Source organism: Mastacembelus armatus, chromosome 11, assembly GCF_900324485.2.
Source record: "Mastacembelus armatus chromosome 11, fMasArm1.2, whole genome shotgun sequence".
NCBI lineage: Eukaryota > Metazoa > Chordata > Actinopteri > Synbranchiformes > Mastacembelidae > Mastacembelus > Mastacembelus armatus.
Genome location: NC_046643.1, coordinates 4,625,920 through 4,652,359, shown reverse-complemented (window position 1 = coordinate 4,652,359; position 26,440 = coordinate 4,625,920). Strand labels below are relative to the sequence as shown.

Sequence of the window (26,440 nt, the reverse complement as noted above, 5' to 3'; positions counted from 1 at the left end):
ACCAACAATGAGATTGCATATCATTACATTTAAAGGCATATTTAGTATGTACCCTAGTAGAGTAAAGCATAAATACCAGATGCATTAAATGCAGAGGAATCAAATGATGACAAAAAATGCTGACTCTCCACTCCAGCTGTTGTACATCCAGATGTTCAGCTGGTACTGTTCATGGTTCTGTTATGGTGGTCTTGATTGGGGTTGATTAGGTGTGAATATTTACATTTAGGTTAGCTACACAATAGTTTACCAGGGTCTTAAACCATGTAATGTAAGTATTATGGGATTTGTAGTTTTAATAGTAAGATTGTATACATTTGGGCATTGCACCATTAGTACATTTAGATTTTTGCTCAAATTCATCTATCTCTCTTTCTCCGACCTCGAGTAAGTATAATGTACATTATACAGGGCTGCAGGGGTGACACTGTTCATCAGAACTGGCATTATTCTGAAGTCTGACTAAGGGGGAAACTTGTTAAAAGATGTATTGATTTACTGTGACTGCAAATTTCCTTTTAGAATAGTCAATTTCATGACTTGCTCAGACTGCAAAATGCTTGGCGACCTCTGGTGGAGCATTTAAGTGACAGAACTGGCACATACTGTGTAGGGGTCAATCCCATTTCCCTTATTTGATCATTACTCAGGCAGGTCCACCATCAGGAGTGCAACTCCAGTTCTCTTCTTTCTGTTTGCAGGAGTAAATAGTGATCACTGAGTGGAGTCTTGAGTGACAATAGACATGCATCACCATTTTTTACTCTGTTTGTTATGTTAAAACGTAATGCCTGCAGTTGTGTAGATGTGAAGTGCGTCCTGCTGATGTAATGCTGCCCACTGAATCCTGGAGGGCCTGGATGTGAACAGGCAGGTTTTGCTGTGGCCACAGTACAATGAGTTGTTGCCGACCTCAACCAGTGTTTCATTAATGGCAGTGTGATTACCTCTGAGCAAAGGGCTGAAATGTTTTCTACTCCAGTGTATAACAGCCTGCAGACTGCAGTCCTGAGAATATAAAAGAACTGCAACACTATAAACCAGGGGTATTCAACTAAAATTTAAAGAGGTCCAGTTAGAGAAAATTTCTTGAAGCAAAGGTCCGGAAGATCATAATGTCTAACTAGTTAGTGTGATATATATTTAAGTAGCCTAGTAGTTTTATCAACATCTGCATGTAATCAATACCTGACTGTCAAATCAAATTAATTCAGTACAATTCAAAAACTTTCTGACAATATTTATTGTCATGTAACATACAACTGAACATATATGTATGGCTGTAGATATGTATAATGTTCTCTCATTAACTAAGTTCTCTCTCTTTCTCCGTCTCACTTTACAGTTTCTCTCCCTTTGTTTTCTACATGTATCGCTCTCTTTCTTTTTCTTTGTACTGTCTTTTCATGCAGTGCTGCCAACTCGTCAGTAAGGAAAGTAGCTATTGGCTGTCCTAAAAGTCGCTAGAAGTCGCTGAATGACGTCATTGCGTAATTTGCATAATGTCCATGGCACATGCTGTAATTGTGATGGACGCTTTTGCCAACTTCAGAAATGGAAAGTAAGAGACAATTGTGATTCTTTATAAGAAATAAGGGACAGAATAAGGGACACTCAAAATATTTGTACTGTGCCATATAATGTAGCATGACGGCCTGTAGTTAATAAGTTCTCAGAACTAAATACATTTGCCTTGCTGTAAATGACTGAGGCTGTTTGAGTCAAATGCAGTGATTTATTTTAGACAAAGAACATTTGACCTTTTTTTATTTTATTTTATTTTTTTATTATGCCATGCATCAGTACAGATCACACACATACATGATCGCACGCGCGATTTATTTGCAGTCGGGACGCGGAGGCGTGAACACTTCCTGCTGTGACTGCAGCTGGGAGGGAGGGACTGCTGCGACAGGACTGGGCCGCCTGTGAAGGCTTTGGGACGGGGGAGGGGCCCGCGGCTGCAGCTGATTTGCCGTCTTACTGCGGCAAATTGAGAAGTGTAAGAATGGTGCAGTACAGACACATCAGAGTCTCCAACAGTCTCCAGTAACACCAGAAAAAGTCGCCAGATTTGTCGCTAGTCGCTTTTAAAAAAAGTGTCGCTAGAGGGGTCTGAATACTCGCTAAATATAGCGATAAAGTCGCTAAGTTGGCAACACTGTTTTCATGTGTAACTTGCCTCTAGCGCTGTTTACACTGTAGAGTCGTAATGTTTACCGCCTGGGATGCACAGACTTGATTGGCTGAGTGGTATCACGTGGGATGGCTCAACTCGCATGCAATTGGTCTGTGCGTTTCCACTACTGTAAAGTCTAAAAAAGCTGCGCGGGTGGAAATAGAAGCGCCCCGTTAGGTTTTAAATCACAATCTTCTGTTTTGGCTGTACGTCCGGGACCGTATGGGGCGGCTTCTGGGTCCGCATCCGGACCGCGGTCCGCCTGTTAGTGACCTATGCTATAAACTGTGTGCCAACCAGTACATGGTGATCAATATATATATGTGTTATAACCAGTTACGAGTGTATGTTGATGGCACAAGTCTCATTGTAGGCCCCATTGACTCCTGCTTTGTCTTGTTATTGGCCATAAGGCACCTCCTTTACATACAACTGTGCATTGTAAATCTTCAAAGTAAAGGAGATTGTGTGGGATATTGTTGCATTTATTTCCTGCACTTTTTCTTTTCTTGGAAACACTGAAATGGCCTGAACTAGTTGAACCACAAAAGGTGTGTGACACAGATCGCATATTCTGGGTTTATCAACAACATACGTGCATATTAATGGTTCTTTTTGTCTACCTGTCTTAGATCCTACCCTCCTTAATGTATATATCCTGGTATATACTACGTAACTATGTGTTTGGCACACCTCTGTGGTTTGTGATTAGTGAATACTGCTGTTCCTCTTCTTGTTATATATATGATAGGTGAAGTTGACAGGGTGGTATGGTATATTTTCCCCAAGCTTCTCTTAAATCTTTTTTTTTTGTGTATTTTTAGGCACTCAGGTTTATTACGTGATTGTGTCTGGGCAGGTAGTAAGCCTCGAATGATTTAGCTGCACAGCTTCTTCAAAAGCTGCTGGATTGTTGTAACCTTCTCAGCAGACACTGCTCTGAAGAGCCACTGGGGCCTTAAGTTGGCCAGGTAGACTTTTCTATAATCTCTATCTGATTCTCCTGTGCAACGCTTTCCTTCATCCAACAGCATAAGAAGGTCTTCCATTTAGCTGACTATAATGTGCCATAGAAACAAGTTGCTTGCACTGTTTTATGTTTGTCATAATTATCACACTAGTCATCCCCACCATTATGTTTCATTATGCTTTAACCAAATGAAATTGGAGAATGTTAAACACACTGAGAGCCTTCTAAAAATAAGTTGACCAGGACATTCGTGATAGTATTCATAGCTCTGCCTGCTGTAGTAGTGTGCTAGCAGAAGCTCCATTATTCACAGTTGGCCAAGATGCTGAACGTCCAAGAATTCACTCAAGACTCAATCAGTAACATCATCCTCATCATCATCATCATCCTCAGCAGCAGCAGTCTGACATACAGATCAGGTTAAACAATTCGATGTACAGAGGGAAGTTGTGTGTGTTGATTACAGATAATTCTGACAGCATCACAAACATTTACTGAGTTGCTAGTTGTATAAGATGTATTAATCAAGTTGTCATTTAGTTCATCACATTTATTTAATTGCTCTACATGAGCCCAGGGTATAACAAAAAAGTCTTAGTAAAAATAAGTAAAGGATTACATTAAAATTTCTCTTTGCAAAAACATTTAACTGTTATTGTGATAAATGAATAACATGAATGGCTATTTAAAGTCATAGTGCAGTAGTACAAATTTCATTATTGCCTCTGAATGGAGAACTGGTGAATGACATTGTGGTATTTTTGTTACACACTAGTTTCTTGAATTTGTAAACGACGATATTCTGTAACCATTTGTTTCATATGCCTGTCTGGCTTAATATCAGTTCTTCTGACCATAGTCGGTGGGCCAGCCAGTGGATCATATCTGGACCTGTAAAAAAGGGATTAAATTACTGAAAATACTTAAGATGACAGCAAGGACGTAGAAAGATGGACCTTGCTATATCCCTATATAGATGTCTGTTGTTTCAGGCTGTGTCATGGTCATTTTGACTAAATAAAGTCAAACCATAACAAACTTAATGTGCTTACATGCCACAATGGCCCAATGTAGCATTATGTACTACAGAAATGGAAAGTGGGAGGAGTTGCTGGTCTTATTTTCCTCACTGTAATTCCTATTTTAAACAGCAGCAATTCTGTGTTGGCGACAGAGAGATTTGGTCAGTCACACTAAGTGATTATCTTTACTTTGTTTTTTCGGGGTCTTTTCCAGTGAGTATACCTGCAGGATAGATTTCTTTTAAGCCATCTTTAGCTCAGTTATACCTGTGAGGAAGTGGTGCATTAAAAGATTTTTTAAAATCAGTTTTAGACATTGACTCATACAGTACAGAATTTTGCACTGTAGTTATGTTTTCAAATGAAATAATACTGCAGATGCCAATCTACTTAAGTTGTTGTCTAGAGTAAAGACTGTGGACTTTACATAATAATATAATAATATACAATCTGTGAGGAAATTTTAAATTTGGTTTGCCAAACAAGTGTGCTTCACCACAATGTTGTCATGTTGTACTATTTTTTGTAGTACTCTAAATTCAGCATATTAACACCACTGTATTAATGCAACTACCAACATACACAACAACAACATTAACATGACTTACATTTTGAGATGTTTTTCGATGGCCTTCCTTTCATACACTGCTCCATGTTTTGTTCTGACAGGATCAACAAATGTCTTTTTGGTGAGTGGGCAGATAAGATGCGGGGGTATATACTTCTTCTCAGGCTCCACCAATTTCTACAGCAGACAGTAAATAAATGTAAATGTGTACAATGTGTGCAGTATTATGTAGCATGGTATTGTAATATTATAAGATATTGATGTCCCTAATTTAAGTCTGGCTGGGGAACTTGTTCATTTCAGGTTTCTCATAATATTAGCTCATAATTAGGGGATAGTAACCCATATTTATAACTTGTACTTCATTCTTATGATATAATAAGAGATAATAATGAATATGAGCTAAAAATGATGAGAGTATCCATAATAAAACTCAAGATCTGAATTGAATCATTGGGTTTTACTTATTTTTAAGATCAGCTGATTACAAAATTGTCGGCTATAAATCAATAAGAGATTTGAAAGGGTTGAAATTTGATGAACTATATGGGCTTCACACTGTACAGAGCTTTTTGAAGTTTCAGTGTTTTGTAGTTCATTTACCTTCTCCATATCTTCTATTGATTGCCCAGCAGTTTCCTCAGTTTGTTTTTTGGCCTGTTGTTCATACATCTTCTGGCTGGTGAGGAATTCCTCAGCCAGAATGCTTCCAGAGAAAAAGATGCATATTCAACTCTAATACTTCACCAATCTAAGCACAAAATAATATGTTTTGTGTATTTATATGTGTACATTTCTTTGATAAAGTATGGACATGTGAAAACAAATGTCACTTTTTGAATATACAGTATTTATATATATTTGTACACACCTATAAATTACCACTACTAACTAACTAAAAAGTTAGTCTTACAGCTGATGTCAGCATAGTTCAGTGTTGTATGTTTTGTATGGAGTATGTACTGAAGGAAAGCATAACAATTGTGTGGACAAAGTACGCATTACAGGGTTACAGCTGTCTCATTGAAGTTCCACACAGTCTGTGTCATTGTGTTGTAAAAAAGTCAAATCTCAAAGACTTGTATTGATTGCATGTATAATCTATATAAATGTTCAGTCCTCTTGTCTTGGACAGACCACAGAAGGAATTTCTACTTCATGGTCAGAGTACGTGTTACGAAAATACAATATGTCGAGGAAATTTCTCTGCAAAAAAGTACAATTGTACTGTAACCAGACTTAATCAAGTAGTTTAAGTGAATCAAGTATGGTCTATTTATGGTGACACAAGACCTAATCAGTCAAAAATGCTAAAACTGCTGGTGCATGGGTGTAGTTTGTGCAGGTGCTGCAGTCTTACCTGTCCAAAGGATCTTGAGGCTCAGGGGCAATCAGCAGTCCATACATAGCATCAAGGATATCTCTCATGGTGATTTGGGCATTGTAGTTACGGTCAAATATGTTGTGGCAGATGCGCCCAACACTGTTAATGTTGCAGTGATATATCTTTCTTCAAGATAAGAAAATAATACACTACAATTACAGCATACAATATTACTTTGTAAGAAATGATATAATGCATATGGAATGAGTGTTAATGAGCCTAATTCACACATCATTTTTATATCTTAAACTAAATGGACAACATGTGCTACATTTCATCTATTTAGCAGGATACACGTGTGACAAAGCGAACAGTTGGAGGCTTCACTGGGTAGTCAGGACCAAACTGGCAGAACAGCTCGAAGACTCCTTTCTCATAAGGTGTGTCAGGAGGGCCCTCCATGAGAATCTTCCAGAATGCTGAAAAGTTGACTCTTAGGTTTACTCTACTCTCTAATACTTGTTTACATTAAATGACTAGATTAAATTACCTTGAACTGAAAAATATAAACATAGTGTCAATTAAATTCAGTGTAGCTTCACAAACCAAAGCAATAGAAACCAATACAGACTCTCTCTCTCTCTCTAAGCAGGTAGCATAGTTTACATACTGATCTTCTTTACCAGATGTGATATGAACAGAAAGTTGGATATCTCATCCTCAAGTTTCAATGTGTGATATTTACAGTGGTCTATTAGCAGAAACAGAATATAGTATTCATAAATATGTTGCCATTAATGTCTAACCATTAGTTGGTTTTTAAAATCTACATAGGGAAGAGATTTCCTTTCACCCAGGCAGCCATGTTGTGGCTCAATGTCCAGAATGGACAAGTCAGACTGGGAATCATGTTTGTTTTAAAGGTGATGGCCACCATACTGTGCATCACAGCAGGAGAATGGGTGCGTTAGGTATGAGAGGTGCTCAGAAGGTTGCATTCTGCAATCCCACCACTAGATGCCACTAAATATTTCACATCTTACACATTGCCCCTTATAGCTCAAATCAACTGTACAGGTTATGGTCATTTCCCAAACAAACCTACTCTTTCTATCATGACAGAGGTATGACAGTATTACATGAGTGCTTGTATGTCTGCCTCTTGGGTGCAAACACAGCTTTGTCTTTTTTTTAATATTCTGCACATGTTCCCTGCCATGCAAAAGATATTTAACATAAACAATTACAGTACAAACACAACTGATATTTAAAGAGAAAGTAATGTTTGGAGAAAAAACTGTTTCAAGACAGCATGCTACTTACTGAAGTCAGACTCAGATGGAAATATATTAAAGTAGGGATGTGGGTAGCAATGCAGACTCTTCAGCTCCTCCAGGATACGTTTGTCCTTCTCCATGAAACGGCCATCTTTGGCCTCTTGGATCCTCTTTTTCAAAGCACTAGTTTGAAATATTAGTTCTTTAGAATTAGTACAAATGTTGGAATAGTTTAGATCAGTTTAGATCAGCAGGAAAAAAAACTCTGGAATTACAAGTATTAAAAATGTTCCCTCTAGAGAGACATTAACTCTGCAGAGGAATCATCTCTGCATACAGAAACAACACTTGCTAGTAGGAGACATTTAGTCTTGGCTTGGGTTTTTTCATGGGATAAGGTTTTTTACTGTTTAGCTAGTGTTTTTCACCTTCAGCGTAATCAGTGTTTTAAACTGCTATAGAATATGTACATATTGCAATTACAGTTTTTCTTTGCAATTTAGTTTTTTTTCTCTAAAATCACCAGTGAAATAATGGCAGTTTTCCAGTTGACATATTTACACAGTGAAAACATAAACACAACTTGTAAGACTGTATCCTTGTATCCTTGTTGTTAGTTTATGCTTAGAACCATATTTTCTCCAATGCAGCACACTGTTCCTGTGAAGTTATGTAACAAACCTGTTAAGTCTCTAAGTCAGGCCTTTGCACCTCTTTTCTGCACTGTGCTCAGAGCTACAGTGCAGCTATTTTGAAATGCTGGAAGTGCATGATCACCAGCAAAGAGTAAAATCATTTTCAGCTAACTCTACTAAGATGAGATATAATGCACAAAGTCAATACTAAAACTGGCATCAACAGTTTTACCACTCTGATTGTGCTTGACGAATCCTGTGTAAAATAAAGATGGGGGATGAAGCAATTTCCATCTGGCTTTGAACGAAGCACATTCTCTCACTTACCACTCTGTCACTGTCACTTTGCTGTTTATCTGGCTTGGTAAGATAGTCTCTGGACAGTCATCATACCCATGAGCTGCAAAGAACCCTTTTAAAAGAGTCTGAAAAATAACAAAAGGACATAAACCAGCACATCAACCAGCATCATTATAATGTGCAAAGCTGATGGCTTTGTGTGATGCAATCTAATTTTCAACGGACTTCAAACACAACTGAACAATAATCAGAGTACTCACTGCAGTTATGGAGGATGGGTCAGCTTTGGTCTTGAGTTTCCTCATCTCTAAAGAAAGAACTGTCTCAATCTCAAAAAGCTTCAAACCATCTTTGCTTGTCTCTGGTTTAAAGCAGCAGCCACCTAAAGCAAAACAATATTGTGATTTGAGATAGATCTACACATGCAGGAGTCAGATTAACTTATCCTATATACACTCCAGACTGTAAGTATTTAACAGTGGAGACATATTTGTTCGTCAAGCTCTGTGCTTCAACACATTGAGTCTAAAATACAGCAACAGATGTGACAACCCTGAGCTTTAATGTGAGTATGTTTCTGCCAGATCACCTTTGTTGCCTTAAACCAAGTGTTAAAGCCTTCCTGTCCTGCTGGTCTGCCTACTTTTAACATTCCTTCTCAGGAAGTGCCTTCATGTTGGTTATTTTCCACTGACTCATTAGTCACTGATGCCACTGCATCAATATTACATTAAAAGGATTTACTACAGTATGAGCTTTTCAAGGGTTAGTTCAAATGTCAAACTAGCAAGTGGGTTTCATGGTTGATTTATATTAGATTAGATCTATATTTCATACTGCACCTGTTGCGATGCTGATTCCATGAAGAACATTGTTCTTCACTGTTCCAAGAAGAACTGAATCCATGATGATGTTAGCTTTGATCAGGCTGACTGCAACAGCTTCTGGCTTGTTTGAGGATCTATGCAGAAATAGTCAAATCAGTTCCTAAAACATCATATAATAAGTAGGTGTTTTATATTAAAGATAAAATTCAGTGATAATGACTGGTGACCACAGCTTCCTTATTGTTTTTTACTCAGTTTAAACATAAGCTATATTTGTACTTCTATATTTATGAGGATTCTTACCCAAACCCTAAACATCTTAACTGACTAATCCCAAATTTAACTGAACTTAAGCCTCTGAAAGTCTGTCTCAAAGTGAGTACCAGCTAAAATGCCTTGTCCTCACTTCCAAAGTCTAGAAGTCAAATTGGTCCTTAAAAGAGGTAGGCGTACATGTATACAGTCTTGCGGGCACACACATACCCCCCCCCACACACACACCATGCAAGGTGTTGGCCTGCTCAGTGGGAAAAAGATGAACTGCCAGACAAATCAATCTGAGGAGCTGATTTGCAAACTCATGATCCCTATGGCATCACAGTAAATTAGCATAGCAAAGGAAATTTACCCGATATCAATACCATCTGTGAGACACAGAATACGAAGTCGACAGTCTGGAAACTTCTCCTTTACTTTCTCCAGCTCAAGCATTCCATGTTTCAGGGCATCGTACAGCATGGTTCGTCCACTTGCCTCAAGGCTGTGGATTTTTTCCTAGAAAAGGGAACAACTGGCTCTAATAAGGTGTCAAGTCTATTGTGTCAAGCTATAGGGGGTGCACTGAAGAGCTCCTGCTATTCAGAAACAAGGAACATATTGGCATTTTAGCTCCAAGTGTACAATACAGAACTGATCGACTCAGAACAGAAAGGTCTGATGCACGTTGTGTTGTATAATACATTGTATTTACCTTAAATTTTTCAAGTGTCTCTGTAAATGTGTGGAGCGTTGTCACTCTAGAGTTGAACTCCACAAGGCCAATGACATGATGGAAATCATAAGCCATGCTGCGTGTTGCAAAGTTATCAAAAAGCTCTTTTACAGCATGGATTTTCTGGATTTCCACATTTCCATAGCAAGTCTCAGACATGGATGAACTTGTGTCTATCAGCACCTGGTGAGAGTAGAGTTCAGAACTGAAGCATCTGAACACTTCTTTATAAACTTAGACACAGTTGTTAAAATTTCTACTGCAAATGCAACTCTTCTAATTTCATTCGAAAGCATTACCATAAAATACATGTACATTACATTATTACATACCATTATAGCCTCTTTTGGAGTCCTGGTTGTGATAAATGAATGGTCAGCCCTATGATCACCAGTTCTGCATGGAGAGCATTAAATGTTGTGTTAAGGTTCAATATTTTGTATGTAAAAGAAAATCCATTTACAGACACAGTAATGACTCATTTTTATTTCATAAAGGAAAGAGGAAAAATGCAGCCATTGTTTTATTAGAATATATTATTATGATACATAGTAAGAGTTTGAATACAACAAAAAATTGAGGTAGTCTACTCACCTGGCTGCCAGGATGTTCACATCCACACTTTTTACTTTGCCAGACAGACAATCATACACTTCAATCTCTGCAGGTGTTGCCTTATTTTTACTCAGATAAACACCAAGATTGTCTGCAAAAAAAACAACAAATATAACATTAGACATGCATTAGCTCCAGGGATCATGCACAAGAAATATTACAGTGAAAGACACCGACAGTTCTGTAGTTGCCCACTTGAAAATTTATAATATAAATATAATATAATTATCAGATTCCCCAGTGAATACTTGCATGAGAACTTTTTGATAAACTGTGGCAAAACCTGACTTTGAATTTCTGATTAAGACCAAATCTCTAGAATAGAATAAAACAAACTGCTGGCAAAACATCTGCAATGGGCCCATCACTGGCAGTTATATTAAAGTCCATCCATCCATCCATCCATCATCTATACCCACTTATTCCTAACCAGGGCCACAGGGATCTGCTGGAGCCTATCCCAGCTCTCTTTGGGTGAAAGGCAGGGGGTACACCCTGGACAGGTCACCAGTCCATCATAGGGCCTAGTAAAATCTTATATTAAAATGAAAACAATCAATTTATTTCAATATGGAGCAGCTATATAGCTATATACCTTTATCTGGTTTCACTTGGTAACAAACTTCTACAAACACTTTGCATAAGATATAGAACCTGTGATTATATTCTCACCAAGGGGTAAATTAAATTTTACAAATGTAAATCGCATAAATAGTCACCTGTTAAATGCATGTTGCCTGAAATCATTATTTATATTGTATTTTTAGGAACCTGCACTTGACTATCATCCTTCTGGTTCATGTAGTACCTTCATTCAGGAGCACAAGACATGGGTCTAGACATCCTAGATCCTTCAAAAGCAGTGGTGGAGTCACATTGAGATGAGGGAAAGCTTTCATTTCTTCTGCCATGCATCCAAAACTCTTCTCAACATTAATTTGAAAGCTGTAACCACATGAATTATTAAATATGTTAAGATTTCTCAAATACAATGAGAACTGGGTCAATTCAGCACAAACAAGAGATAAAGTGGGCAAAATAGTTACATTTGAAATTTGACTTATACAGGTCTTTGCAGCAAACTAAAAACTATAATCTATAATAACATTATTAGGCTACAGATGTAAAATACTGTAGGACAATGCTTTTAACATAATCGTGTAACTTTATTGTAGCTAATTTAAACAAATTTCATGAAAAAGTAATTTAATAATACACACTTTTGACAAGTCACACTATGATGAGAAATCCAAAGATGATATGTTGTAACGGAAGGATGAACACTGAACAAGATTTTCTCTAAGTCAGTGGTCCTCTTGAGCGACGATTCCTCCAAAATGGCTTCAGTGCAGTTTGGAATCTGTTCTCCATCTTAACATAAGACAAGAAACATGTGAAATAGTGTAATCTCTTAATTAAACATAACCACCATGGTAAATTCTTGACATGGATTAGATAAAATCTTTAGAACAGACCAAAACCATTTCATCACAGGTATTTTGGCATACACTTTACTGGTAGTAGATGTCTTCTTTCAATTGCTGTTTGAATCAAACCACTTTGACATGGTGTTAAATTGATGTCAAATTTTAAAGTTACAGTCACCAAAGTACAAAGTAGTAATCTGTCAAGAAATGGATAAGCCTTCATATGGTAGCTCCCTATCTAGACTGCCCCGTCATGTGGCCCTAAAGAGGGAATTATCAGGCCACACCATCATAAATCCATCCATCCATCCATCTTCTATACCCGCTTTTCCTGTTCAGGGTCACGGGGATCCGCTGGAGCCTATCCCAGCTCTCTCTCGGGTGGAAGGCAGGGGTACACCCTAGACAGGTCACCAGTCTGTCGCAGGGCCACATATAGACACACAAAGACAGACAACCTCACACACTCACACTCACTCCTACGGGCAATTTTAGAGTCACCAATCAACCTGACATGCATGTTTTTGGACTGTGGGAGGAAACCGGAGTACCCGGAGTAAACCCACGCAAGCACAGGGAGAACATGCAAACTCCACACAGAAAGGCCGGGATGCGAACCCACGACCTTCTTGCTGTGAGGTAACAGTGCTAACCACTCAGCCACCATGCTGCCCCCATCATAAATCGTCAATGCTTAATCACAAGATCATGCTCCAACCCTCCCTATCCTAAACCTGGTCCCATAATAATTCCTATATTCTATGTTGCTTTCGGCCCTCTCGTCACTGACCTACTAATGATATGGCTTTCATTACTTCCAAATAGGGCCTCAGTGTGGATGTGAGAGTGCAGGCAAGTCCACAGGGTCAGCCCACGACACCAATAAGGCTCAACAGTGTTTTCTAGCTTCCCAGAACCACCCCTCTCTTTGCCTGCACCCACACACCCAAACCAACCCAGTAGGCCCTGAGCCTACCTTAGAGCAACTACAGAAAAGGAAAGCGAAACTAACCTCATACACTCAACTTGGTACTGTTAAATTAAAATTGCTGCTGACTGGTAAGGTCAAGTAGTATTGACCTGCCTCATGCCATATTAATAGGGCTATGCCAGTAGCAAGCTAACACCACAGACCTGGCTGTCTCACAGAGCATTCAAATAGCGGAGGTTTAGTGTTGCATGTTTCCACCCACACCAAAGCAACTTTTACCATTGTTGGCAACAATCCAGAACTTGTTTTTTATCAGTTTGCTATCACACTTTTCTCTGCTCAGACATCCACATTGTCACAAATGCAAAGTAGGTCATTAACACTGAATATAAGGTTTAGTAAGTTAAATGTTGAGTTTCGTTTCTCTTTTCATTAGTGTTGATAAACTGGACTGCGTTTTTGCTGTTTGTGCTGTACTTACGATATAACAGCCACAGATCATAGCACTTAACTAACTCAAGTAAAATGTTACAACATCCATATATACTAATGAGCGAAACATCCAAAAACAGCCCCAGGTGCTTTCATGGTTTTCAGAATGCATAAAATATAAGAGTTTTATTAACCTCTGATTTTCTGCAGCACAACTGCTCTCTCCACGGCACCTGGTACACCTGGTACAGTGACCGGTTCATGGAAACGGCTGCCATCTTCAGAAATCAGAGAACATGGAGCATAGTTCTCATTTTCTACTGTTGTGTTCTGTCAGAATACAAGGCAGTGAGACATGAAACAGTGAGCAATAACAAACAAATTGGAATACTTTTCTATAATACTTTTACTGTGTTGTGTGCAATTAGGCAGGTAATGTAAATAATATAAACATAATAATCTGATATAAAGGGCTGGCAGCATATAATTCATATAATTATGGAAAAGTCCATATCGATGAGTCAGTTATTAATCGGTTTGGTTTGACACTTTTATTGCATGAGTCATATATATATATATATATATATATATATATGTATGTATATATATATATGTATGTATGTATGTATATATATATATGTATGTATGTATGTATGTATGTATGTATGTATGTATGGTGGAGAATGACCGAGCTAAGATCCTGTGGGACTTCCAGATACAGACCGACAAACAGGTGATGGCTAACCAACCGGACATAGTAGTGGTGGACAAACAGCAGAAGAAAGCCATAGTGGTAGATGTAGTGATCCCAAGTGACAGCAACATCAGGAAGAAGTAAGATGAGAAGCTTGAGAAATACCAGGGGCTGAAAGAAGAGCTAGAAAAGATGTGGAAGTTGAAGGCAACAATGGTCCCCATGGTAATTCGGCACTCTCGGGGCTGTGATCCCCAAACTGGGAGAGTGGCTCCAACAGATCCCAGGAACAACATCAGAGATCTCAGTCCAGAAGAGCGCAGTGCTAGGAACAGCTAAGATACTGCGAAGAACCCTCAAACTCCCAGGCCTCTGGTAGAGGACCCAAGACAGGTCACCAGTCCATGGCATACAACAGTTCAAGTTCAACCTCTAAAATAATTTGGAAATACCTTTGCCTCTGACATGAGATATGCCCAGCAGTATGTTGAATGCTCAAAGACATCAAGGTCCTCAATGATCTTTTCTCCATGTTTTGATCCAAGCTTTGGTAGAATCTCTCTAAATAGAGTATACAAGCCTTCAACCACAGCAATCTACAGAGAAAGCAAAAAATAAAAAAGTTATCTGATCAAATATATATCACATTCTTTTAAAGTCATTGCTGAAACAAACAAGAGGTAATACAAGTAATAGTTCACCATTTTGTGTAGTTTACCTTTTGAGACCTGGATAGGATTTCATTCTTACACAATAACTGATATAAACTTTGGGCCATGGGGTGACATCCAGTCAGTTTTCTTATGTAGGAAATCAAATTCTTGTGTAAAACCACTGGAGGTTTGTGTTTCTAGGCAAGAAAAATATTATTCAAGAATAATGAAGAATTTAAGGCAAAGTGCAAAATGACATTATAGTTTGTCTCTGACATAATTATTTGTATAATACAGAGGGAATGAAATGATATAGACATTGTCTCCTCCTTTGCACTTTTGTTGCAAAAACATTTAAAACAGATATTTGACTGTACTTGGAACTGTAACTACAGCATGACAACTGCTTACAATCACAAAGAGTGACGATAAGAAGACGCTGATTCCTTTGGTGGTTTGTTGTACACAGGGCATGACATTACTGTGGAAGAATTCCTTGGGGTCTGGAACGTCGCCAGCAAATGAAGAAAGTGAGAAGTGCGCTGTTGACCCCTCTGACAGCCCATAATTTTCCAAAGTGCAGCCACTGCCAGTTTCACCTCTGAAAATATTGTTGATAAGCACATGCACAAAAAAGTGTGTGAGGTTAGATGTTAGTGTGGATACAAATCATGATGAAATGCTATGCTGTCACTGCATTTTGAAAAAATTACTTGTAATGAAGAACACATGCAGGGATACCACTTTCCTGTGCAAGCTTGTTCTTCAAAGTAGCTATAGTGTCAGCTGTCAATTCCACCATCACCTCAAAGTCTCCCTGAATGAAATTTTAAACAGAAGGGAGAAAAGTAAATGTTAAAGGCCATCATGTCCTATCCTGTGCATAATGGAGGAGAAACTATCGATGTTTCTACCCAGTGGCAGCTCATTTTTCTTACCAGTTTGTTTAATGCAGCAAAAAAAAAAAATGCTAGACATCATATTTCAGACAGCATGAATCATGACTTTTGGGAATGCCCTAATTTTATACAATTCAATGTATCAGATGTTGCGAACCCCATCACAGATCAGCAGTTCTTTTCAGCATGAAGCATCCAGTGCTGTCTGCATGCACTGAATGAGACTGAACCAAATGCAGGTACACATTACACTGAAGAGCTCTGATAACCTTATATATTAAACTGTGATAAATCCATACCCTTATTTATTTTCCATAGCAACCGATATAGAGGATCAAGGATGATGTGATTTGGGCCATTCAGATGAAAAATATTAAGCTAAAAAAAACTGCAAAAGACCCTCACACTGAGTGAAAATAATCCATCAGTAAACTCACCTTGTGCATGATGTGACACCGAACTGTATCTGTTCCGGTTTGGGTTACTGGTTTCACCAAGTTTACAGGCAACACTATCAGATTCTCCTTTAGTGTAAATATAGCATAGATGACATCTCCACTGTTTATGTGTCTGTCTTGCAAAGACCCTGTAAACAAACCAAAATCAACAATAATCAAAAAACAGTTTACATATTTTGTTGTAATAGCTGCTGCAATAGCTGCTTCTGTTAAAAAATGTTATATTAAGAAATTCATCAGTTAATACAAAGCCATAAACATTTAGGACTGTATGTAATTTCCTATTTCTATATGTTACTAACTGTTTAATTCTGTCTTTGACCACAACATCTGTGGCTGCTTTACTGCAAACAAAACCAGACTTCAAAAGTGACTGTGGGACAGCATGGCACTTATTATCACTGTCAGTTATTAGTTGTTTACATTAAAACCCAGCATTGTGACCTTACATGTGTTGAAGAAGGGGTCATCTGTCATGGGCATGCCATCCACTGTGTAGAGACAGACACCTCTGGAGGAATCAATACTTTCAAGGTGACATATCCTCAACATCAGATCTTCTACTGTGTTTTGTGTAGGATCCATATCTGCAGATTTCATATAACAACATTTCATCTAAACAAGGTTGTCCTCGTCCTCTCAGTAAGCAACTATATAACAACTATATATATCTATATAGATATATATATTTATATCAATATAAACACACAGTTGGTAAAACAAATATACAGCTTATATACAGCTGTATATTTATATATACAGCTTTAAATTCATTTTTGATTAAAAGACCTGAAAAATAACAGCACTGTCATCTTTCCTTTTGTGTCACTCTATATCACTGTTCATTTTCCTTTTAGGAGTTCCTCATACTTGTTTGCAGTGTGTGCCCTTTGTGCCCGCCCCCCAGCTGTGACTTGTCAGATGTCTGCCTGTGTTTGTGTGTACTTTTTAAAAGAAAAGATAATATGGATTTCTTACCTTCGATGCATTTTGGTTGTGGACATTTTGGATATGTATAGAACAGAGAAAAAGACCTCACTGACTTCTGCACTGACATTGCAGCTGGGTGTGCTGGAGCTCTAAATCTCCCAATTGTTGTTTTCATGGTAGAGAAACGATTCTTTTCCACTTGACTAAGTCCTGTTTGGATAATATAGCGTTATCTTTAATTACATTCTCAGATACAATATAATACTGTAGATATTCAAGCCAACATTTCTATGTGGACAATTACACATGGACAAACTATAAAACTAGATTTCGAGGAACATTTCTTCTTATCTCACTATTTATCATTATGTGTCTGTAAGTTTCTCTTCTGTGCGTAACAGAAAGTGAACTTCACTAAATGAAAGGAAAACATAGCACTTTGGACAGAGAGTGTATTTTTGTGAAGTCTACTATGAAAACCTAAAATGCAATTTTACAGTAAACTTTAATGCTCATTTATATTTATCACTCTTACCCAGGTTGTTTAAGTCTTCATCAGATATGCTGTCAATGAAATCTCTTTCATCATTCACACCTAACTGTAGAAACTTGTTGTAGTAAGATTGCAGCCTGTGCTTCTCAAGTAGGTTGTAAATTGCACCCATCTACAAAAACAGGAAATTCAGCAAAATATTCCAAGTGGAATTCAAAGTTCATAATAAACTAACTTGGATGTAAGGCGATAAGTTTGACAAACTTACCTTGATGTGTTCAGATACAAGCGCAACAGTTAATGCTGTTTGGGTTTCTGTTTCTTGCGTTTCTGTTACATTCAGGGTGTGGCTACTTTCTTGAAAATGAAACCAGAAAGTGAAGCGTTACTTGTGTGTGAAGTATTACCATCAATTTCCAACAACACTGAATTTAGCACAAATCAGCCTATACAAAAAAAAAAGATGAACAAAAAGAAACCAAGTGAGACTAGTCAGTTGTTTCTTGTCTTCTGAGATGTGCAGAGGTTTAAATTATCATTGTGTTACTTTATATTACGCTTTTCAATTCTTGCTGTGTCATGACTCCCTTTTTGGACTTCCTGCTGAGGACTTTTATTTTGTTTCCAGTTCCAGTTTTCTCCCTTTTGTGTTCCTCAGTAGCTTTTCGTTAATTTATCTGATTAGTTTCATCTTTGATTAAAATTTACCTTTGGTTTGCTCCCTAAAAATACTTCCGTGTTTCTTTTGTGTTTTGTGGGAGCATTGTCAATGAGACTTAGGTTACCTGTGAGTGTTCTGGTATTTTTTCCCCCCTTTGCCCTGGTGATCCCAGGAGGAATCAATAAAGCTCCTTTTTTCTTTCCCTGCATTTGGGTCCTATGCCTCTCCTTCTCTCCAGCACACCACCCACATTTAACATGCTGCTTTACACACTGCTCTGAAAACAAGGAAGGGAAACTCAGCACTGCTTTTCTTTAATTAACACTGTTGCCATTACAAGATTAGGAAAGGTAAATGATTAGAAGCTACAAGTGGACAGGAACTTGTGCTCCTGAAAAACTGAAATAAATGGTGCATTTTTTGTAAACCCATATAATAAAGAGAAATACAGGTGATGAATATTAAAAATGAGTCAGCTTGTTTATAACAATATTCCATACTTTAGGATGCCTCAAAACCTATTTTCAAAAGTCAGTGTCTTTATTCAGACAAGTACAAGGTGTAACTGGGGCACATGTCAGCCTGTCTGTTAACCCCATCAGTCCTTGACGGGCTGGTGCAGACTGATTTAATGACTGAGGTAAACATGATAAATGTCATTCACCCTGACAGCCTGTGCAGCTGCTGGGTTTAACTAGCCTTATTGCCTCCATGTGGAGGGAACCTAGACCTGGATCTCAGTTCAAAGAAATATGCTTACCTGAAGTGTACCATGTTATTTAACCCAGGTAAAACATATTTTTGTGGTTAGAGTTGTGTTACAGTAGCCATAATAATTTTGCTGGCTATGTGATATGAGCTAAAATAAAACCTTCTCTTAATTTGCTGCAGCTGTTCAAGGATTGAGTGCCCTGTGCGTTGTTGAAGGCCTCCAACAAGAGGCTCAGAGAGCTCTCCAAGAAGTCATCCACCTCCTGCACCCAAAGGACACCAGTCACTTCAGCTACATCCTTCTAGCAGAACCCACTATTTAGACTGTCCAGCACAGCCTAATTACTGTGCTTTTCTTTAAGCCTTTTATTGGCAGCACAAATATTTTTTTTATTTATTAACACAAAGGTTGTTTGCCTAATAAAAGTGCTGAGGGTAAGACTGTTCTGTGTTAATATATATATATTAAAAATATATATAACTAGAATTTAAAGTGCATGAAATAAACATTTAATGCCTTATTTAACTTGAGGATTTCTGATTTGAAATAGTACATGACCTGTGGAAGCATGCCCTAATGGTGTGTCTTAATGTAGAGGAAACTGAGAAAGCAGCATGGCTTGGCATTGCACTTGGACGCCCTCATGTGGCCACTTCTGACAAACAACAAGCAAAACACTTCTGCTTCACATAGGTTTTATTTATCTAATGATATTTCTATTGAAAAACATTTACTGTCAGTAGGAAAAAAATATGAAGTCCCCTTTGGTGAGGACCCAAGCAATATACTATATATACTGTTCTTAGGAAACCACACTGACCTGACCTGACTTTTCAAGGTGTAAGGTATCACGTGTCAGGTATGAGGTGTACGTGAAAACAAAATGCTATACTAATTATTAAATCAGTTCAGTGAAACAAGACAAAGTTACAGACAGGTGTTTAAATGAAACAGGCACATTCATTATTTTCTAATTAGCTGAGCTGCATTTTCTGTTTTGGTCTAAACCAGAACAACCAGTTTCACATCATATTATTAGAACCACACTGGTGTTGCAATCAATTTTCTGACTAACTGGTGTTGGCATCATATTAGTCAAGACAAAAGAGAAGTTTTTTCTTTACACTAAGAATTGAAATAGGGCAGAAGAAGACACTATCCTGGCAGGCAAGTGTAATCAGGACACTTAGACCACTGTGCATTAAATGAGGTCACAAACAGAAACTACAAGTGAGTTTATAGTTCTTAGGAAGGCCACAGTGCTGAATAACAGTCAGCTGTCCAAATTCCCATTATGACCCAGGAGCAAACACAAAGCATTGCATGTTGATGGCATTCACTTCATAGGCCAGCGTGGGACAATGCCACTAAGAAGTTAAAGCACATATACTGCCGCTAGTTCACATCAGCTTTCATATCTTTCAGTTTTAGAGTTGGGTTACAGACAGAACAGTACATGACCAAAAACAGTATCCAGCACAAATCAAACATCTGACTGACCTTCATGTTAATGATGCTGACTAAAATCTGCTCTGAATATATATATAAATGTTTCTTTCCTCATACAAAAGAAAAACCAAACATCCTATCTGCATTGTAAATATGAAGCCACCACCAGCATAGAGATAGGGAATAAAGAGGAAGAGCTAGCTGTACATAGGAGAACATCTAAAGCTCACTAATAAACCTACCACTTTCTTAAAAACTTTACCACTTTAAAAACAAACCGTGTGAAAACGATAAATGGCGGCCAAGAAATAGACAAGTACAAAATTCCCTGTAAAACCACAAATACATGTTTTTACACTTTGGTTTTTAGAACAGAATAAACAAATGAGAGATACCATGTAAATTAGGGAGCTTTAGAGGTGTTGCTATGCAGGTTTTGTTCCTTCAGAGAGGACCAGGCTCACTCCTTCTGGTTTTCTTTATGCTGAGATAAGATACATGGCCATAGGATCATTTTCAGCAGTTTCAGACAGGAAAGTGTTTACTATTCTTGCTTTCTAAATGTCAACAATAAAACAAAGAAGCATATATTTTTGTTTTGCCAAATTTAAAAATAAAAAACTCACTTTCATTTCTAGTGTACTACCAGGCACACATAAAAAACACGTCTTCAAATCATCATATAAAACTGGTCTTTTCTTGCTGCCAAATTTTTTTAAAGGTGTCCTTTAATTTTATTGGCACTTGAACAATGCTACACCTCTCACATTAATTGGAAAGTTAGGGGTAGGGTTAAAATCATCAGAACAGTTTCTAATCAGTAATCTAGAATCACTATCAGTAAACAGGTGTTACATAACCACTGAACTGAAAGCATTGACTACAGTTTAAAATCACGTTTAAAATGTTTAAAATGAGTTTAAAATGATAAAAAATGAAATGAAATGTGCCAAAAAACCCTACCATTTATTTTTACTGAGCTACATTTCGAAGTCTGCATAATATTCTAACCAGCAAAAAAGGAGTCAGGTTTATTGAAGTTCTCCTTCAAGGATGAGGGGACGGTTAATAGTGTCACAATATTTAAGAGCTGCTGACGACATCTGCCTACAGGACAAGTATTCCTTCAAATCTACACATAATATTTATCAACCATAAATATCTTCACACAGAGCCCTGAGTTCACTGAAGTCCTTCAAACCTTTCATATTTTCTTTTTCCACAGTAAAGCCATGTCCTCTCCAGAGAGCTTGGTTCAGCTACAGAGTCCTATGCAAGCAATGTTCTCTTTCATTGTCCCACATGTGACCTTGTGGACACAACTTCACAAACTGTTCAAGCGTAAATCACCAGTGGAAGAGGAATCAGGTTCTGACGGAGGTGCTCATCAGTGGGACACCTGAAGAGCTGGTCACTGTGTGAGAGGGTGAGTAGGCTGTTGGAGAACCAGAAGTATGAGCTGTAAGAAACAAGAAGTATTACTGCGCTGCAACTAGACATGTTTTCCCACTCCAGCTGAGAAAACAATAAAGAATTTAGAAGTTTATGAAACATCTTTCATATTTAAGGCAGCAGTGAGTGCTTTTCAATAAAGAGGTCCTCACGTTGTATTCTATAGTAAAGTGGTCAATTCACCTCCATTGAAATACTGGGCTGTCCTTTCTCATAGCTTAATTAATCCATATGAAATCAAAATCAATTAAAATAAATGTTGAAAATTAACTTGCAAAAAGAACTATTGAGAGGTTTAATCATGTTTTCTCAATAAAATGTCTCATTCACCACTTCCATTATGAAACTTCCATTATGAAACGCTTGGTTTCATCTTCATATCAGACCAATGCAGCAGGCTGCTGCTTAATGGGGGGCAATTAGCAACTTCTAACAAGCCACGATGATGATTTTGAATAGTTATGAGGTTTTGGTAAAACTGTCTTACACTTTGTAGGCACAAGCCGCAGAGAACAATTGAGATTTTGGCAAAGAGTAATAAAATCCATAAGGCTCATTATCATTTTCTTATATTCTTATAGATCCAAAACTCCAAGTTTTGCACACAGCTGTAATTTTTGACACATTTTTAAAAACAGCTGACACATACAGTACACTACTCCTGTCTAAACAGGAGCATGTACTCCCCGCACTGATAAAATCTATTTACATTTTAGTTTCTCATCAGTTCAGCTCTATGCATAGGTTGAGGGTAATCTTTAACAGAACCTCTATATTTATTTACTAGGATGTGAACCCATGTATGAATATTTGTCTGACACACAAAGCCTTCTGTTGTTTGGGTTGTTTCCTGTGCTACATACAACAACATTAACAAATCACACAGCAATTTACATGGAAGATCATCTGTACATCCGTCAAAGACATGTTAAAATGAGTCGTAGTGCCCTAATCACTTTAATCAACACAGCAATCTTACAAGGGCACATATCTGAACTGAAGGTAAAGCTGCACAGAACCAGATGAAATGCCCACCTTGTGCCACATTGTAAGATCACTGTAATAAACATATTAACTCAATCATAGTCTCCTATACAAAAAAAACATAATGTGAGCAAGCAGAGTTCCCATGCATTGCCATTCAGTGCTTGGGATTACAATGATTCGGTCAGTATTGAGTAGGCTTCTCTAACACAGACATCAATTTTGCAGTCAAACTAATTGATGCTCACTGATGTGAAAATGTGGTAGTTTAACTGGTAGATGTTTGTACTAAGTGATCCTTGGACTCATGACAGTCATTAAAGTACAGGTTCGAGTTTTATTTTATTTATTCAAGCTGGTCTTAAAACAATAGCCGCTGTAAATTTTTCGACACTTCACAGCGGCCCTGAAGGTTTTCAACCTGGAATGCAACTATGGTGTAAGAAACAGGGACAAAATTCACAGTCCTCATTCTGTGCAGAAACACACTCCAAAATTGGTCTGAGGCTCAAATGAAGCATCAGCTGTGCCACTAAGCTAATTTCCCAGGAATGCTTAAACAGTACTATGTGGGCAAACACTTTTTACAAATACTGTACATGCATGATGGATTTCCCCTTTTAAAACAGCCAAATAAATCTTGATGTAGAAAAACAAACATTCATGCTACAACTGATCCAACAGCTGTGAATAAAATAAGTGACAGACACACAATTCAATCCAGCATTTTAAAATCTAATTCTCTTAAAAAAAAAACAGGAGTTATCTTATGAATGTAACATTATACTGTATTTGTAATAACAAAGGACAGCTTTCTTACCGCTATTGTTTCTCCCTATCTTTCTGGCAAACTGGTCAGACTCGGTCACCTCTGATATTTGGATGTTTGGATTTGATTTGTAGTCATCTTGAGGAAACAGTGAAGACAATCTAATGTTACTTGATAGCAGGAAAGAAACTCTGGAGCCTTTTAGAGACACACTGATAAGAAAAGCTACAACTTACTGTTGTTGCTGAAGAAGGAATCACTCTGCTTCATTGTGTCATTCCCGCTGTCGGACAGTGTTCTCTCCATCCTGTAGGTGGGGGGCCTCCTCTTCGTACTCTTCCGGGTACTGATGCGGATGATGCCGCGCACCAGCCGACATTCAGCTTCTTGCTCGTCCATTTTGTGCTCCTCTGCCAGCGAGTTAATGAGCTGGTTGATAGCCTTGCTCTTCTTTAGAAACACAGAGTCTGATGTGCACCTGGCCAACTCTTCAATCTGATACTCAGAGTAGAGTTCCAGCAGCTTCTTAGTAATTAGAGAGTCCACGTTCTCCTCGCTATCCTCCCAGTCATCAAACCTCATAGAATCATGCAGGGATGGATGGCTGGGCTGTACTTGTACAATGGCTGGAGGCACATATGCTGGAGAACTGGTTTCAACATCTAAATACTCTCTTGGACTGTCAACTTTGACTCCAGCGATGCGGACATCCCCCAGCCAATCTGTGCTGTCTTCCTCTTTGTTGTCTTCTAGTTTCACAGCTCGAAGACTCACCCTCTCTGGTTCATCAAGGGAGCTCTCATTTGGCACCAGGCATGGAGCAAGGATGGAACGCTGGCAGACTTTGTACAGGCCGCAGGTCAGCACGCTACATATAAAAGTCTTACAGCTCCTTGGAGAAGCACAGGGATAGCAGGTTTGTGCGGCAGAGGGAGAGTCAGCTGAGCCAGGAATGAAGCCAATGGTCTCAGATTCCTTTCCATTTGCATCTTTCAGGTGAGCTCTCTGGACTGTTTTTGGCACTGGGGTTGGGATACTGCCTTCCACTGGGTCCACACAGCGCTCTTCATATGACAGTCTCTGGCTACTGCTCTGGCCTGGTCCATGCCTGTAGTTGCCCGGCACTGAGCTCTGTCTCTGACTGCCAGTGCTACTGGCAGACATGACTTACGGCTCCAAGGTCTGGAATTAGGTAAATTGAGGCGTAACTAAATGGATTCCTGAAATGTTATCAAAGGTTGCTATCAATCCAATCTGTCAGGTAAAACCTAAAATCACATGTTACCGGAGGGCATCTCTCTTCAAAACAAATGTGAAACTACTATCCCCAGGTGGCAGGTAAAGTAACCCAACCAGTTCCATGGAGGATGTGTAAACACACAGACCATTAACTGTTCACATATAAAACTCACTGTATACTGTTATAGGATTCCTGGAAACGAATTTCGATGTTTAATTTAAAATATAGAGGACAGCTGTCACATAAAGCTAAAAATGAGAGAAGGTTGAAAATCATCACAGTCATACGCCATATGCAAACTATCTCCTGTTTACACTGCGCTGCTGAATCAAGGCACAAAGCACCAAGCTTGGTTTAAAAACCGTGTAATTTAGTGACCTATTGCTCACGGGGAAAGGTAAAGCAGTAGAGAAGCAAGTAAAGCATAACCAAATATTTTAGGAATGCGTTTACAAGTCTGAAATTGTTACCTGTTAAACCGAACCACGGGTAATACAGTGCCATCATTAATCGCGTTCAGTCACTTAGCTAAACTAGACATCTTTGGAGTGTGGCTATTCAGACTGCGGCTGTGTAGAAACGTCGGGGTTTTATCAAAGTGACCAAGCAGCTGGTGTAGATTGTGGCGGTGCCGAACTGAAGATAAAACCTTATTGAATCTGGCATTATCATCGGCTATGTTGTGCTCACAGAGAACATGTAGACCTTTTAAACGGCATGGTTCTCAAACAGTGTTTGGTGTACTCTGATGGCATGTCATGTCATGTTTTGTAGTTAGCAAAAAAAAAACAAACAAGTCAATAGATGTTTTTTATTTTTAGATTTTTTTTTAGCGGTTTCTATTTTTCACATTTAGCGACCAGCATGGATTCAACGTTATCGTCTGACAGGCGTTGGTCATATTCGCTTATGTATGAAAATGATTTCAACTTTCATGGCGACTTGTCATTGCTAACATTACTCTTTCCTCCATTAGGGGACTTTCTGTCAACGTTACTCACAGTATACACGGTACGTCCACCAGCTGACTCCCGGATTAGGGCTGCCTTCTTCACTTTACGTTAAACATTTCTCTTTTCAATCCATGTTGACCCAATATATCAGCTCCGCTCCAAAAGTCCCTTTTCACTAAAGTTTTCGACCAAAGCCGCGTACCTGTTCGTCAAGGCGGAGGAAGTGCACCAGGTAGTTACAACAAGAGGTGGAACTTCCGATCACGACTTAAAAAATAAAACGCGACTGTGATTTTACCACGAATTTGCCAATTTTGCGGAGTTTTCCGCTGGTAATAGTACACTGTGAATTTATTTAACTAGTTAGCTAAATCACATAGTAGGTAATCGGTGAAGAAAGTCACCACATTTACTAAAATATAATCTTAAGAACCACACGTTTCGAAACCAAAAGTCAACCATTTCACACTTTAATTTTGATATGATTTCCGGAGTATTATTTTGTCACTTGATGAACCTGCGTCAAGTTAGCTACAACGAGGCGTGATGTACCGGATGTTGTACAATACAGTTATATATTTGCGTTGCATTGCAT

General features: G+C 38.3%; 2 protein-coding genes across 3 annotated transcripts; both read right to left on the bottom strand.

Annotated features, from left to right (window-relative positions):
• Nucleotides 1-3,509: 3,509 nt before the first annotated feature.
• On the bottom strand, nucleotides 3,510-17,980 carry LOC113126493 (uncharacterized). Its single transcript, XM_026300532.1, has 25 exons — nucleotides 17,894-17,980; nucleotides 17,668-17,797; nucleotides 17,181-17,342; nucleotides 16,652-16,789; nucleotides 16,182-16,330; nucleotides 15,559-15,662; nucleotides 15,257-15,446; nucleotides 14,911-15,042; nucleotides 14,645-14,788; nucleotides 13,693-13,828; nucleotides 11,929-12,079; nucleotides 11,517-11,653; nucleotides 10,688-10,799; nucleotides 10,426-10,489; nucleotides 10,073-10,276; nucleotides 9,731-9,876; nucleotides 9,118-9,236; nucleotides 8,536-8,657; nucleotides 8,303-8,400; nucleotides 7,387-7,523; nucleotides 6,418-6,542; nucleotides 6,100-6,245; nucleotides 5,343-5,445; nucleotides 4,780-4,916; nucleotides 3,510-4,040 (listed from the first exon to the last, which is right to left on the bottom strand). The coding sequence occupies exons 2-25, from the start codon at nucleotides 17,795-17,797 to the stop codon at nucleotides 3,914-3,916; spliced, it is 3,213 nt and encodes a 1,070-aa protein (XP_026156317.1). The 5' UTR covers nucleotides 17,894-17,980; the 3' UTR covers nucleotides 3,510-3,913.
• Nucleotides 17,981-19,739: 1,759 nt separating this feature from the next.
• Nucleotides 19,740-26,066, bottom strand: kdf1b (keratinocyte differentiation factor 1b). Of its 2 annotated transcripts, none has more exons than XM_026301217.1 (4): nucleotides 25,894-26,066; nucleotides 23,889-24,872; nucleotides 23,704-23,790; nucleotides 19,740-21,906 (listed from the first exon to the last, which is right to left on the bottom strand). In XM_026301217.1, the coding sequence occupies exons 2-4, from the start codon at nucleotides 24,814-24,816 to the stop codon at nucleotides 21,812-21,814; spliced, it is 1,110 nt and encodes a 369-aa protein (XP_026157002.1). In that variant the 5' UTR covers nucleotides 24,817-24,872; nucleotides 25,894-26,066; the 3' UTR covers nucleotides 19,740-21,811. The 2 variants fall into 2 exon arrangements, with proteins under 2 accessions (XP_026157002.1, XP_026157001.1); XM_026301216.1 differs by having other exon boundaries at nucleotides 23,889-24,834.
• Between the last annotated feature and the right edge of the window lie 374 nt (nucleotides 26,067-26,440).

Excerpts from the sequence above, each read along its gene's own strand:
- kdf1b (XM_026301217.1), bottom strand. The coding sequence starts at position 24,816 with ATGTCTGCCAGTAGCACTGGCAGTCAGAGACAGAGCTCAGTGCCGGGC. Across the intron at positions 23,791-23,888 it reads TTCCTTCTTCAGCAACAACA|ATGACTACAAATCAAATCCA; the intron begins GTAAGTTGTAGC and ends TGTTTCCTCAAG. Across the intron at positions 21,907-23,703 it reads GATAGGGAGAAACAATAGCG|CTCATACTTCTGGTTCTCCA; the intron begins GTAAGAAAGCTG and ends TGTTTCTTACAG.
- LOC113126493 (XM_026300532.1), bottom strand. The coding sequence starts at position 17,797 with ATGGGTGCAATTTACAACCTACTTGAGAAGCACAGGCTGCAATCTTAC. Across the intron at positions 12,080-13,692 it reads TGTGCTGCAGAAAATCAGAG|ATGGAGAACAGATTCCAAAC; the intron begins GTTAATAAAACT and ends TCTTATGTTAAG. Across the intron at positions 6,543-7,386 it reads TCCATCTGAGTCTGACTTCA|CATTCTGGAAGATTCTCATG; the intron begins GTAAGTAGCATG and ends TCAACTTTTCAG.